The 16,640-nt window shown below is 42.2% G+C and overlaps 1 protein-coding gene across 1 annotated transcript in view; it reads left to right on the top strand.

The window, feature by feature from the left end:
• Positions 1-16,640, top strand: part of LOC126474748 (dynein beta chain, ciliary-like) — a 734,368-nt gene that overhangs the window by 406,491 nt on the left and 311,237 nt on the right. The window contains exon 42 of the mRNA XM_050102225.1: positions 15,547-15,695. Coding sequence (XP_049958182.1) covers positions 15,547-15,695 — 149 coding nt within the window. The remainder of the gene's footprint in view (positions 1-15,546; positions 15,696-16,640) is intronic.

Genomic DNA, 16,640 nt, shown 5'->3' with positions numbered 1-16,640 from the left:
TATACAAAGGACATGAGCAGCATCAGATGTTTAATGGTCACTGTGGAGGATACAGAGATGCTGCATACTCATGTAAGACAGCACCTGACAGAATTTGGAAGGGGCACCATTGTGAGATACCATTCGACAAGCTGGTTGAATAGTTTTGTGGAGTATTCAGATGTGACAGTGGACCAATGTTGGAATGAATGGGAATTTGAGGGCAGGCACACTTGACATCAAGGTTTCAGTTGGCCATGTCTGACCACCACAAGGGAGGATTACCATATTGTGCATGAAGCACTTTTTAATTCCTTCACACCAGTATCTGCCATCCAAGAACAAGTAATGGACTCCTTGCAACTTTCTCTGTCTTACCCCATACCATGATCGGAGACTAGCGGCAGCAGGGCTATGGAATTACCATCCCATGCATAGGCTGTCATAAACACCACAGCACAAATGGATGTCTGTGGAGTGGTGCCATGACCAAGAAGCTAGGACTGCTGATATATGGTGCCACTTTGTGATCTGCAATGACTCGTGTTGTACGCTTCCCCAAATGTCCATCATCAGCAAGTATGACGATAGTCTGGGGAGAAGTTCCATTCATCCAATGTTTTGGAGAGGCGTACCAGAGTTAGTACTGGCTTCACAGTGTGGGGAGCCATCATGTATGACTTCAGGTTGTGGCGGGTAGTGTTTAGGGAAACGCTGACAGCACAGTGGTATGTCACAGGCATCCTGCGTCCTCACATGTTATCTCTTGAGACATAACTGTGGCACCACTTTTCAACAAAACAGTGCTTGTCCGCACTTGGCATGTGTCTCTGTGAACTGTCTGTGTGATGTTGCGGTTCTTGTTGTTGTTGTTGTTGTTGTTGTGGACTTCAGTCCTGAGACTGGTTTGATGCAGCTCTCCATGCTACTCTATCCTGTGCAAGCTTCTTCATCTCCCAGTACCTACTGCAACCTACATCCTTCTGAATCTGCTTAGTGTATTCATCTCTTGCTCTCCCTCTACTATTTTTACCCTCCACACTGCCTTCCAATACTAAATTGGTGATCCCTTGATGCCTCAGAACATGTCCTACCAACTGATCCCTTCTTCTAGTCAAGTTGTGCCACAAATTCCTCTTCTGCCCAATTCTATTCAATACTTCCTCATTAGTAATGTGATCTACCCATATAATTTTCAGCATTCTTCTGTAGCACCACATTTCGAAAGCTTGTATTCTCTTCTTGTCTAAACTATTTATTGTCCATATTTCATTTCCATACATGGCTACACTCCATACAAATACTTTCAGAAATGACTTCCTGACACTTAAAGCTATACTCGATATTAACAAATTTCTCTTCTTCAGAAACACTTTCCTTGCCATTGCCAGTCTACATTTTATTTCCTCTCGACTTCGACCATCATCAGTTATTTTGCTCCCCAAACAGCAAAACTCCTTTACCACTTTAAGTGTCTCATTTCCTAATCTAATTCCCTTAGCATCATCTGACTTAATTCGACTACATTCCATTATCCTCATTTTGCTTTTGTTGATGTTCATCTTGTATATCCTTTCAAGACAGTGTCGATTCCGTTCAACTGATCTTCCAAGTCCTTTGCTGTCTCTGACAGAATTACAATGTCACTGGTGAACCTCAAAGTTTTTATTTCTTCTCCATGGATTTTACTGAGCGAGGTGGCGCAGTGGTTAGCACACTGGACTCGCATTCGGGAGGACGACGGATCAATCCCGTCTCCAGCCATCCTGATTTAGGTTTTCCGTGAATTCCCTAAATCGTTTCAGGCAAATGCCGGGATGGTTCCTTTGAAAGGGCACGGTCGATTTCCTTCCCAATCCTTCCCTAACCCGAGCTTGCGCTCCGTCGCTAATGACCTCGTTGTCGACGGGACGTTAAAACTAACCACCACCACCACCTCCATGGATTTTAATACCTACTTCGAATTTTTCTTTTGTTTTCTTACTGCTTGCTCAATATACAAATTGAATAACATTGAGGAGAGGCTACAACCCTGTCTCACTCCCTTCCCAACCATTGCTTCCCTTTCATGTCCTTCGACTCTTATAACTGCCTTCTGGTTTCTGTACAAATTGTAAATAGCTTTCGCTCCCTGTATTTTATCCCTGCTACCTTCAGAATTTGAAAGAGAGTATTCCAGTCAACATTGTCAAAAGCTACATATGCTAGAAATGTAGGTTTGCCTTTCCTTAATCTAGCTTCCAAGATAAGTCGTAGGGTCAGTATTGCCTCACGTCTTCCACTGTTTCTATGGAATCCAAACTGATCTCCCCTGAGGTCGGCTTCTACTAGTTTTCCATTTGTCTGTAAAGAATTCGCATTAGTATTTTGCATCCATGACTTGTTAAACTGATAGTTCGGTAATTTTTGCATCTGTCAACCTCTGTTTTCTTTGGGATTGGAATTATTATATTCTTCTTGAAGTCTGAGGGTATTTTGCCTGTGTCATACATCTTGCTCACCCGATGGTAGAGTTTTGTCAGGACTGGCTCTCCCAAGGCTGTCAGTAGTTCTACTGTAATGTTGTCTACTCCCGGGGCCTTCTTTCGACTCAGGTCTTTCAGTGCTCTGTCAAACTCTTCACGCAGTATCATATCTCTCATTTCATCTTCATCTACATACTCTTCCATTTCCATAATATTGTCCTCAAGTACATCACCCTTGTATAGACCCTCTATATACTCCTTCCACCTTTCTGCTTTCCATTCTTTGCTTAGAACTGGGTTGCCATCTGAGCTCTTGATATTCATACAAGTGGTTCTCTTTTCTCCAAAGGTCTCTTTAATTTTCCTGTAGGCAGTATCTATGTTAACTCTAGTGAGATAAGCCCCTACATCCTTACATTTGTCCTCTAGCCATCCTTGCTTAGCCATTTTCCACTTCCTGTCGAGCTCATTTTTGAAACGTTTGTATTCCTTTTTGCCTGCTTCATTTACTGCATTTTTATATTTTATTTTCTCCTTTCATCAATTAACTTCAGTATCTCTTCTGTTCCCAAGGATTTCTACTAGCCCTCATCTTTTTACCTACTTGATCCTCTGCTGCTTTCACTACTTCATCCCTCAAGGCTACCCATTCTTCTTCTACTGCATTTATTTCCCCCATTCCTGTCAATTGCTCCCTTATGCTCTCCCTGAAACTCTGTACAACCTCTGGTTTAGTCAGTTTATCCGGGTCCCATCTCCTTAAATTCCCACCTTTTTGCAGTTTCTTCAGTTTTAACCTACAGTTCATAACCAATAGATTGTGGTCAGAGTCCACATCTGCCCCTGGAAATGTCTTATAATTTAAAACCTGGTTCCTAAATCTCTGCCTTACCATTATATAATCTATCTGATAACTTCTAGTACCTCCAGGATTCTTCCATGTATACAACCTTCTTTCATGATTCTTGAACCAAGTGTTAGCTATGATTATGTTATGCTCTGTGCAAAGTTCTGCCAGGCGGCTTCCTCTTTCATTTCTTGCCCCCAATCCATATTCACCTACTATGTTTCCTTCTCTCCCTTTTCCTCTTATCGAATTCCAGTCACCCATGAGTATTAAATTTTCATCTCCCCTCACTACCTGAATAATTTCTTTTATTTCATCATACATTTCATCAATTTCTTCATCATCTGCAGAGCTAGTTGTCATATAAACTTGTACTACTGTAGTAGGCGTGGGCTTCGTGTCTGTCTTGGCCACAATAATGCATTCACTATGCTGTTTGTAGTAGCTTACACCAACTCCTATTTTTTTTATTCATTTTTAAACCTACTCCGGCATTACCACTATTTGATTTTGTATTTATAACCCTGTATTCACCTGACCAAAAGTCTTGTTCCCCCTGCCACCAAACTTCACTAATTCCCACTATATCTAACTTTAACCTATCCATTTCCCTTTTTAAATTTTCTAACCTACCTGCTCGATTAAGGGATCTGACATTCCATGCTCCAATCCGATAACACCAGTTTTCTTTCTCCTGATAATGATGTCCTCTTGAGTAGTTCCCATCCGGAGATTGGAATGGGGGACTATTTTACCTCTGGAATATTTTACCCAAGAGGACGCCATCATCATTTAATCATACAGTAAATCTGCATGCCCTCGGGAAAAATTACACCTGTAGTTAATTCTTGCTTTCAGCTGTTCGCAGTACCAGCACAGCAAGGCCGTTTTGGTTAGTGTTACAAGGTCAGATCAGTCAATCATCCAGACTGTTGCCCATGAAACTATTGAAAAGGCTGCTGCCCTTCTTCAGGAAACACATGTTTGTCTGGCCTCTCAACAGATACCCCTCCATTGTGGTTGCACCCATGGTATGGCCATCTGTATTGCTGATGCACACAAGCCTTCCCACTAAGGCAAGGTCCCTGGTTCTTGGGAGGTTGGGGGGGGGGGGGGGGGGATGTTGTGGTACACGTGTGAAATTATTGTATGGCGCTGTTGGCTGGGATGTCCCATTCTGGTTTGGCCCCCAAGTGCAAGTCTTATTTCAGTTGGCGCCACATTGGGCAACTTGTGGCTGATGATGAGGATGAAATGATGATGAGGACAACACAACACCCAGTCCCTGAGCAGAGAAAATATTCGACATGGCCAGGAATCGAACCCAGGGCCCAATGTGTCGCAGGCAAGCGCATTACCACCCAGCTAAGTTGGCAGACAGTTACACCTGTGCCAGTAAGATACTGAGAGCTTTCCCTAATAGAACATGTGTGGGACCAGTGTGGAAGTCGACTCTATCCTAGTGCCAGTTCCGCGATATCACGGGCCATTTACAACAGTTGTGGGCCAGCTCACCTCAGCAGAGGATACAACAGCTCTAGGTACCCTTCCCTATTGAATCAGTATATCCATCTAAGCCACAAAGAGTGCAACATCATATTGATAAGTGGGCCCATACTGCCAAGTTCTTTCTAATTTTACTCAATTTTGTAATCACTGAAATAACATGACATGCTGCACCATTTCATTCTGTTTCTTCCTGCCCTTTTGAGCTCTGCTCTTTTTTCACCAGGCAGTGTTTTTCATTCCCTTTGTTTTAGTGAGATCCACTGATGAGAACATCAAAGGCTCCTGAGAAAGTCTTGTATGTCTTTAATGATTGCAGTATTATATCCTCAAAACCACAATTCTTCACATTGTGGTCCATGGATAAAACATTTTTTGGAGAAACAGCATCATTCAAATGTATTTTATGTTTTGATAACTGTTTTTCCCATCTGATTTTAAATTATTAAAATTTTTTTAAAATTCAGAAGTCTCTCTCTTTAGAAAGCCACCTGGCAATTAAACCCTGTACATGTGTGATTCTCATTATGGATCTCAGGCTGACTGTTTGGAACAGGCGTACTTCATTTAGAATGAGTATTGATTGCATATTAAAATTGTGTTCCTCTGACACCATAGTGGAACAAGATGTTTTTGTAATAGATTGCCCTGAACAACACAGTGACCAGAAGATTGCAAACGGCAGCAAACAGCTGCTTATAGAATATGATAGGCTTATTTACAGCATTAAACAACCTGCAACAGTTGTTTATGCAATCAGAAGATTATATATTGCTAAAAATGGCGGAAACATTTTTCAAAATTTTCCGTTTCCAAAAGAAATTCTCAAACTCTTGTGAAGCATCTTATAGTGACATATACATATACACCTTATAATGACATAAGTGCATATACAATTTTTTTTTATTGAGTTCAGGCTAGCAGCATTTTGAGTAGTGCCTGTTGCAGTTACTATGTCTATGAGTGCCTACCACTTGTGACCCATTATTGCTGTGTAATCTGTTTATGCCAACGATTTCTTTCTGACAAAATAGTTCACAGGTGAACAGCCAGACTTCAGTGTTCAGTGCACCCAGTATTTTGGTATCCAACCACATTGCTGTCGTCAGCTGTGCTAATGAAGTGATTGGCTAGGAGCAGGTGTATTGCCAAGGAGCAGTTGTAGGGCTTGTTTCCCCCGACCCTCTCCCCCCTCACTTTTCTTCCCTCTGACGTAACACTGTACATGGTCTGTGCCCAGACATCGTTGCATGTACAACATCTCTTCCATGCCCCCTCCCACTGACAACTCACTTCATATGAGATTCACACTCAGGGATGCACACAGGCAGCATCTCTGCTATTGCCATTGTTCCACTGGAGGCCAAATTCAGTTCATTGTGGGGTATTTCCTTCCTCTTCTTATCAAACTAGCAAAGGAACTTTTCCAAGTGTCAATAAACAGTCTTGATGGTACTCAACAGGTATGTAAAATGGGCAAAATAATGCAATACATTCACACATTAAAAAAAGTTTTGCATTGCCCCAGTTCCCAGAACTTGACTGTAGATATTGTATCACAGACACAGTCACTTTGACTGTTCAGAGTTGTCACTAAACCCACCCAAAGATGTAAACAACCATGAATGAGCAGCACCTATTAGTAGGAGGGGTCAAACAGCCGATCAGTTCCATTCATTCCACAGGGAAGGAGGTACACGGCTCATGTTGACCATAGTTCAGCCATGCCTGTACTTCGATCACGTCCTCAATGTTACTTTGTGCCAGGAAGGGCTCTCAACAAGGAAAATGTCCAGACATTTCAGAGTCAACCAAAGCAATGTTGTTCGGACACGAAATATATACAGAGAGACAGGAACTGTTGATGACGTGCCTCGCTCAGGCTGCCCAAGGGCTACTACTGCAGTGGATGACCGCTACCTGTGGATTATGGCTCAGAGGAACCCTGACAGCAATGCCACTATGTTGAATAATGCTTTTCGTGCAGCCACAGGACATCATGTTATGACTCAAACAGTACGCAATAGACTGCATAATCCGCAACCTCACTCCCAATGTCCGTGGTGAGGTCCATCTTTCATCTTTGCAACCACAACACCATGCAGCGCGCTACAGATGGGCTGAACAACATGCCAAATGGACCGCTCAGGATTGGCATCACGTTTTCTTCACTGATGAGTGTCGCATATGCCCTCAACCAGACAATCATCGACGTGTTTGGAGGCAACCCAGTCAGGTTGAATGCCTTAGACACACTGTCTAATGAGTGCAGCAAGGTGGGGGTTCCCTGCTGTTTTGGGATGGCATTATGTGGAGCAAATGTATGCCAGTGGTGGCCAGGGAAGGCGCCGTAATGGCTGTACGATACGTGAATGCCATCCTCCAACTAATAGTGCAACCATATCAGCAGCATATTAGTGAGGCATTCGTCTTGATGGATGACAATTCACACCCCCATCATCCACATCTTGTAAATGACTTCCTTCAGGATAACATCATCGCTTGACTAGTGGCCAGCATGAAACTTCCTGGCAGATTAAAACTGTGTGCCGGACCGAGACTCGAGCTCGAGACCTTTGCCTTTTGTGGGCAAGTGCTCTACCAACTGAGCTACCCAAGCATGACTCACGCCCCATTCTCACAGCTTTACTTCTGCCAGTACCTCGTCTCCTACCTTCCAAACTTTACAGAAGTTGCTAGAGCACTTGCCCGCAAAAGGCAAAGGTCCCGAGTTCGAGTCTCGGTCCGGCATGCAGTTTTAATCTGCCAGGAAGTTTCATATCAGTGCACACTTCGCTGCAGAGCGAAAATCTCATTATGGAAACATCCCCCAGGCTGTGGCTAAGCCATGTCTCCACAATATCCTTTCTTTCAGGAGTGCTAGTTGTGCAAGGTTTGCAGGAGAGCTTCTGTAAAGTTTGGAAGGTAGGAGACGAGGTACTGGCAGAAGTAAAGCTGTGGGGATGGGGTGTGAGTCGTGCTTGGGTAGCTCAGTTGGTAGAGCACTTACCCGCGAAAGGCAAAGGTCCCGAGTTCGAGTCTCGGTCCGGCACACAGTTTTAATCTGCCAGGAAGTTTTATATCAGCACACACTCTGCTGCAGAGTGAAAATCTCATTAGTGGCCAGCATGTTCTCCAGACAGGAACCCTATCGGACATGCCTGGGATAGATTGAAAAGGGCTGTTTATGGACGACGTGACCTGCCAACCACTCTGAGGGATCTACACTGAATCACCATTGAGAAGTGGGGCAAACTGGATTAGAGGTACCGGTGTGTACAGCATTCTGGACCACCACCTCTTTAAGCCCCAATATGTCCTGGTGACAGCAAGGAAATCTGGTAAACAAACATCTGACCAGGTCAAAAGGTGTCTGAAAGAAGTTTTCTTTTCCACTGCTGGTGTAAAATCTGTATCATTATTAGATTCTTGGTCAGTGTGAAAGAAATATTCAGAGCATCATTCAGATTCTTGGGGTGGCTGATGTGAAAGGATCATTCAGAGCATTGCACCTGAGCACAAGGCGGGAGGACAAGGAATTTCTTCATCTGGTGATCCAAAGGGCTCAACAGCAGAGTTACAGCCACAGGATTTATACAGCTTTTGATGTCAGAATAAATTTGTGAGAAAAATTTCGGCTCTAATTCTGTTGAGTGATTATGATTTCAATCTCCACTTGTGAACCAATATAATCATCACTAGTACGTAATCAATTCTCTTCGCCAAAGCATACCATTGTACTGAAACAAATCAGCAACAACTTAAAATCCTGCTGAATTTTGTTTTATGTTCTGTTGTTTGTCATGTATATTATGTGAACAAATTTCATTCATTTTGTGTGCATGGTGTAAGAAAAATGTTATGTTTTAATCATTTCTTTACAGAGTATCATTATTGTTATGATTTTGTATCACACTAATGAGGTACTTATTATTTTCAATTAACGAAAGGCATGTATTAAACAATGGGAAATCCAGGATGGAATGTAACAATACCAGGGCAGGAAAGTTGCTACTCACCATACAGCGGAGATGCTGAGTTGCGATAGGCACAATAAAAAGTTTCACACAATCATAGCTTTCGGCCATTAAGGCCTTTGTCAGCAGTAGACACACATACACACTGCACACACACACACTCATGAAAACACAACTTGCACACATGTCTGCAGTCTCAGAGAGCTGAAACTACACTGCGAGCAGCAGCACCAGTGCATGATGGGAGTGGCGACTGGGTGGGGGTAAGGAGGAGGCTGGGGCAGGGAGGGGGAGGGATAGTATGGTGGGAGTGGCAAACAGTGAAGTTTTGCAGTTTAGACAGAGGGAATAATAAGGAAATAATAAGAAATTAAAAGACTGGGTGTGGCGGTGAAATGATGGCTGTGTAGTGCTGGAATTGGAACAGGGAGGGGGCTGGATGGGTGAGGACAGTGACTAACAAAGGTTGAGGACAGGAGGGTTATGGGAGTGTAGGATATATTGCAGGGAAAGTTCCCACCTGTGCAATTCAGAAAAGCTAGTGTTGATGGGAAGGATCCATGTGGCACAGACTGTGAAGCAGTCATTGAGATGAGGGGTTTCATGTTTGGCAGCATGTTCAGCAACAGGGTCTCCACTTGTTTTTTGGCCACAGTTTGTCGGTAGCCATTCTTGTGGACAGACAGCTTGTTGGTTGTCATGCCTACCACCAGCAATACCTCCACTTCAACAGCTGCCACCCATTCCATAGCAAGAAGTCCCTTCTGTACAGTCTAGCCACCCGTGGTCGTTGCATCTGCAGTGACGAGCAATCCCTCTCTAAATATACCGAGGGTCTCACTGAAGCCTTCACAGACCATAATTATCCTCCCATCCTTGCACAAAAACAAATCTCCCGTGCCCTATCTTTCCAGTCTCCCACTAGCTCAGTACCATCTGGGACTGGAGCAACTGAATTACATTCTCTGCCAGGGTTTCAATACCTCTCATTGTGCCCTGAAATGAGAAATGTCCTACCCACTATTGTTCCTACCCCTCCTACCTTGCTATTCCACCATCCACCCAACCTACGCAATATACTTGTCCATCCTTGCACAACCCCTGCTCCCAATCCCTTACCTCTTGACTCATATTCCTGTAATAGACCTAGATGCAAGACCTGTCCCATACATCCTCCTACCACCACCTACTCCAGTCCGGTCGCTAACATCACCTATCCCATCAAAGTCAGGGCTACCTGTGAAACCAGTCATGTGATTTACAAGTTAAGGTGCAACCACTGTGCTGCATTCTATGTAGGCATGACAACCAACAAGCTGTCTGTCCACATGAACGTCTACCGACAAACTGTGGCCAAAAAATAAGAGGACCACCCTGTTGCTGAAAACACTGCCGAACATGATACCCTTCATCTCATTGACTGCTTCACAGCCTGTGCCATATGGATCCTTCCCACCAACACCAGCTTTTCTGAATTGTGCAGGTGGGAACTTTCCCTGCAATACAGTGTGTTCACTGTAAGACGGCAGAGTTGTGAGGGGAGTGCGGGGAGAGGAGGAAGCAAGCATTTGCTGGCGAGGGGAGGGGTGAGGAGAGGAGCCGTTGGGGGGTGGGGGGCATGCCTACCAGTTGCAGTGCTGGAACTACAAATCGCACGTCATGCTTACACGAAAGCAGACGAAAGGCTTCAAAGTAAAACTCGCTTTAAATGTTGTTCGTAAACGAAACTGAAATCATCATGTACATTAAAATATATATATATATATATATATATATATATATATATATATATATATATATATATATATATATATATATATATATATATATATATATATAAAAACAAAGATGAGGTGACTTACCGAACAAAAGCGCTGGCAGGTCGATAGACACACAAACAAACACAAACATACACACAAAATTCAAGCTTTCGCAACAAACTGTTGCCTCATCAGGAAAGAGGGAAGGAGAGGGGAAGACGAAAGGAAGTGGGTTTTAAGGGAGAGGGTAAGGAGTCATTCCAATCCCGGGAGCGGAAAGACTTACCTTAGGGGGAAAAAAGGACAAACACAAACATACACATGAAATTCAAGCTTTCGCAACAAACTGTTGCCTCATCATGAAAGAGGGAAGGAGAGGGAAAGACGAAAGGATATGGGTTTTAAGGGAAAGGGTAAGGAGTCATTCCAATCCCGGGAGTGGAAAGACTTACCTTAGGGGGAAAAAAAGGACAGGTATACACTCGCACACACACACATATCCATCCACACATATACAGACACAAGCAGACATATTTAAAGACAAAGAGTATTGATGAAAAACTAAAAAAGAACATGGAAAGAAAGCATTTTTGATAGTACATTCAAATATTAATGTATTACAGTAAACAGATCTAAACTATCAGTGACAGTGCTTTTCTCCAATGAGCTCAATTCATGGATGACTTGCTTTAATATGAGAATTTATTTGAGAGCTATCACCAGCATACTTCTCAAGCATGAAAGTCTATTTTAGGCATCTGGAATACACCAAGCAGATTCAGAAGGATGTAGGCTGCAGTAGGTACTGGGAGATGAAGTAGCTTGCACAGAATAGAGTAGCATGGAGAGCTGCATCAAACCAGTCTCAGGACTGAAGACCACAACGACAACAACACCGGTAGGGGTTGTTGGTGACTCCCGATATGGGCCAGCAACTGCCTCTTCACTCATTTTGATAATGTTTAGCACAACTGCACAATAAAAACATGCAGAACAGTACAGCGTAAAACAATAACGAAGCAGACGACAATGACTACCTTGTACAACACAGTCAGCTACGTAATGTTGGCAGCAGTTGAAACTGCGTGCCTCAGGAAGCCTCCCGACTTCTACCGATTCAGGACTAGGGAGAGGTCCGCCATCTAAAAGTTTACACATTGTACATCCTACATTTCCATAAATCCTCCTGGCCTCAACCTTCGTTACTCACTGTTCTCACCCATCCAGCCCCCTCCCTGTTCCCATTCCAGCACTACACAGCCGTCATTTCACCGCCACACCCAGTCTTTTAATTTCTTTTAATTTTTATTTTTATTGTTATTTTTATTTCTCTCCTTTTCATCACTTACCCCTTCCCCCCTCTGCACCTTCTGTCCTGCCCTCTGTCTAAACTACAACACTTCACTGTCCGCCTCTCCCACCATACTATCTCTCTCCCTCCCCGCCACAGCTACCTCCTTACCCCCACCCAGTCACCACTCCCAAAATCTATGTATGTACACACGCACAAATTGAATGTAAAATTTAAAATAACAATTTAAAACATAGAGCAAAAATAAGTAAAGCAAATAATTAGACTAATAATATACATCTAAATATTATAATAAGTTATGGTGAAAATACTCCAACAGCACACTGCAGCTTATTTTCCCAAAGTGGTGTTTCAGAAACAAGTTTTATTACAGATGCATATATGTTCCTTGAAAGCTTCTTGATTTTATGTTGTAACAAAAGTGTTCATTTTTCAAAATTAATTAATAGTGGTAGTGTACATTGCAAAATTTCAAATTATTACAAAAATTGATAATACAGTTTTCAGGAAGTTGATTACTTATCAAATTTATATGAAAATTTATATGAAAAAATATTTTATGTATCATAATTTCTAAGATATTCCCTCTACACCTAATGTGCCTCATTGCCTTTCAGAGCTTGGTTTGCCTCTTAACCCTGTAACTGCTCTGGACGTGTTAAACACGCGCAACTTTGTGCCTGTCCCTGTGTGCTCTGAACGTGTTTACGCGCGCCACCAGTCCTTCTACCTGGTACTCTGAACATGTCTACACATAGACACGTTCAGAGTACCAGGTAGAAGGATTGGTGGTGTGTGTAAACACGTTCAGAGCACGCTGGGACCCCATAGACACATTCAGAGTACCAGGTAGAAGGACTGGTGGCATGCATAAACATGTTCAGAGCACACAGTGACAGTCACAAAGGCGCGCATGTTAACATGTCCAGAGCAGTTAAAGGGTTAAAAGTGAAATTGGGCACAAACAAAAAAACATGTATTGCATTATGCTGCCCCCTCTACACAACCCCCAAGTTTCATCAGCATCGTTTATTGATACTTTAAGAATGTTCCCTTGTAAGTACAGTTTCCCAGGGTTTATTAAAAACGTAGTCACTTTCAGAATGACTCAGCAGTTCCTTTACTTGGATCTTGATAGATGCTTTAACGACAAAGTCTCAGAAGTTAGATGTCTGTGTCAGAACCTCAGTTTGGTCATAATCCACCCCTTCTACTTATGATAGCAGTGTTCTATGACCACTGACTTGCTAGATTGCTGCAGTTTGGTGTTCTTGGCAACAATTTTCAACTGTATGCACTCCCTGATTTGTGCCATGCCATATTAGCATCTGATAGAACCCCCCCACCCAACCTCCATAGTCAAAGTTTGTCCTTGACATTACCAAGCAATGTCCATGTTTTATCTGGTGAGTTGAAGACACTCTTCATTTAGTGTTTTTCTCTGTTACCGTTGGTTGTACAGTCAGTGTAGGATGTAGGGCTCTTGGAATGTTCCATCTGTGTAGCTATTCTTTTGTTACACTGTCAGATGTTCAAGTTCTTGGTTGAGACTTCCATTTTGAGAGAGGGTGCGTGTCTATGTACCAATATCCTGAGCACCCTGTTCCTCTGCACTTGGTGGTGGCAAGCTGTCAGCACGTTAAATACAGGTTGCCATGTGATCTCAAGGTGCACACTGTGATCCAGTGTACTGTCTTTTAACAAGGCCTTAGAGAAAGGTGAGCACTCTGTCCACTCTGACTTCCATGATATAATTGGAGGTCTGGTATATGTGATTGAAATATATGAGTAAATTGTTCAGCTTGCTTCTCACCATATGATAAAAGCATTGTCACATACCAGGAAAAATATTCCATATACATGTTAGAAAAATCTGGTGAAAGTGAACCACCAAGGCTATTTCTTCCATCTGCTCATAGTAACTGCTGTTGAAGAAAAACTATGTAATCACTAAGACATGCCTAAAATGGTTGGTCACCTCTGTGTCAAATTTCTAACCAGTTAAATTCTAAGGGTTCTTGTAAAGACACTATGTGAAAAGAATGTCAAAGCTCATAGGGGTGTCAGAAACCTCAAGCTTAAAGTTATTAAGATGCCCAACAAAATCAACATACTTGAGAGTATGATGTGGACATTTTCCGACACAAGGACAAAGCATATCCTATAGGTATTTATTGAGAGAGTGTGACGGTCACCAGTGAGAGAGTGTGACGGTCACCAGTGGTTCTAACAATGGGGTGTAAAGGCACCCTGTAAAATTTCAGTGGATCCTGCTCTCTGTTGTAACTTCTTAATAACTTCGTCTGGCGAGCCGGATTCATTGAGAAGTGACATGGTCTTCCTCTCTCCTCTATTATTAGGTTCAGTGCTGATCTTCCAATGTGCAATGTCTTCTAACAGGCCTCACATCTTCTCAATGTAATTCTAGTTAGATAGGACCATAGTTGTGTTGCCTTTGTTTGCTGATAGGACTACCATGTCTAGATCATTTCTTAGTTCCCGTATGGCACACTCTCCCTGCTAGACATTTTTGGTTTCGTAGGTTTTGTTCAGCAAGAACACTACAGGTTTCATCGTGACATAATTCTTCATCAGCTACAGTTGTAAGTCACACAGCTACCTCAGTAGGTCCTTTCTTAAGAGCTGAAACTGCATCCTCATCCAGTTGCTTGGCTATGTGGTTGATGATGTTTCGCAAGGATTATCGATGTCAAGAACAAACTCAGACTATGGAAATCCAGGGTCTGTCAGATTCCCTGCCAATGTGGCATGTTGTACGTAGGTCAGACAGTGCATTCTGTTGAAGGCCATTGCCAAGAACACCAACAGCACACCGAACTGGAGTAGACAAACAAGTTGAGAGTTGCAGAATTGTTGCCTATCAGAATTACACAAAATGGGTTATGACCATACAAAGTTTCTGATATGGACGTATAGCTTCTGGATCCGTTCATTAAAGAATATATGGAGATTGAGTAAGGGAGTGGCTGATCAATTGCGATTGTGGCCACATTCTTAATATGGCCTGGAAACCTGTACTTTACCTGATTAATAAGAGGAAGGAAATATCCCACATCGAACTAACTTTAGGGAGCAGGTGGAGCAACAGCAGTAACGGAAACTCTTGCAGCATGCATCCCTAGGTGTGACCTTCGGACAGAGCTTGTGTCAGTGGCAGGAGGAGGATGGGGATGTAGATGCTGTATGCACCCCCGAGCCTGTACGTGGACTGTGTACAGGACACCAGGTTGGAGGGTGCACTAGGAGGATGTGGGTAGGAGATATAAGCTTCAAATCAAATCCTAGGTAACCTGTTGATCAATGCACCTGATGATGGTAACATGTTGCTTCATGAAATATTGTAACCGTTGGACACTGACATTCAGCTGTTCACTTGTGAACTATTTTGTAGAAGTTGAAGAATCACAGTTCCGTTCTGGCATTAATTTGTATTGATTTTTCTCATATCTGACAATATCATATAAATTTAGCTTTCATATGCATTCACAGTAAATTCCTTTCCTATCCGTTGAATATCTATTGAAGTTATTACAAATAAAAGTCATTTTCATTGCAAGATGCATGTTTTTTATATAAGTGGTCTAGCAGAGGGAGTGAAACTATATTGCTTACTGCAGTATATTATGAAGGCTGAGAGTAGTAATCTTGCTTTATTATTGAATCTGTATGTTTGTTACAGATTTTGACACTGGCAAGTAATGAAAGAATAGCACTGAACCCATCAATGCGTTTATTGTTTGAAATATCTAATCTGCGCACTGCTACACCAGCAACAGTATCACGTGCTGGAATTCTTTATATTAACCCTCAAGATCTTGGATGGAATCCGTTTGTATCTAACATTTTAGTATTAATGCATGAAAATTATAAATGTTTCTTACTTGCACCCCTTCTATTCCATACAAGCGTTTTTATTTAAATATGTATAGCACCTCCCTTATAAAATGAAGCATACAAGCGTTTTTATTTAAATATGTGTAGCACCTCCCTTATAAAATGAAGCATTATTGCTGCTACATAAATTCATCTGTAAATGGACAATATGTAGTCATATTTAACTACAAGTTAATTTAATAGCCTGTGAGTAAACTCATTTCATTTCTAATATTTGGTAACTGAATTTTTTTTCAAATCGCAGGATTTAACATGACACTCATAGCTTTGTAGCAATCTGATTAGTGTTGTTCACAATTTCTTACAAATATTGTATGTTATTACTTTTAACTTAAATTATACGTAAAAATATTTCTGGTGATAAATGTACTGAAAAACCAGATGCATAGTGATGAAGCTAGTGTAGGATCCTGCATCTACCTCCATATTTTGGAAACAACTGTGAAGTGCATGGCAATGGCTATTTCTCATCATACTGACTGCGTATTAGGATTTCTTTCTGGTCCATTTGTGTATGCAGTACGGGAAGAATAACTGCTTCTCTGTTATTTCAATCTGGTATAGTGCACAGAAAGAACAAACATTTATATCTTTCTATGTTGTTGTTGTTGTTGTTGTTGTGCTCTTCAGTCCTCGGACTGGTTTGATGCAGCTTTCCATGCTACTCTATCCTGTGCAAGCTTCTTAATCTCCCAGTACCTACTGCAACCTTCATCCCTCTGAATCTGCTTAGTGTATTCATCTCTTGGTCTCCCTCTACAATTTTTACCCTCCAAGCTGCCCTCCAGTACTAAATTGGTGATCCCTTGATGCCTCAGAACAAGTCCTACCAACCGATCCCTTCTTCTTGTCAAGTTGTGCCACAAACTCCTCTTCTCC

Source organism: Schistocerca serialis, chromosome 4 (genome assembly GCF_023864345.2).
Source record: "Schistocerca serialis cubense isolate TAMUIC-IGC-003099 chromosome 4, iqSchSeri2.2, whole genome shotgun sequence".
In the NCBI taxonomy this organism is placed as follows: domain Eukaryota; kingdom Metazoa; phylum Arthropoda; class Insecta; order Orthoptera; family Acrididae; genus Schistocerca; species Schistocerca serialis.
This window is presented reverse-complemented; position numbering and strand designations above follow the sequence as displayed.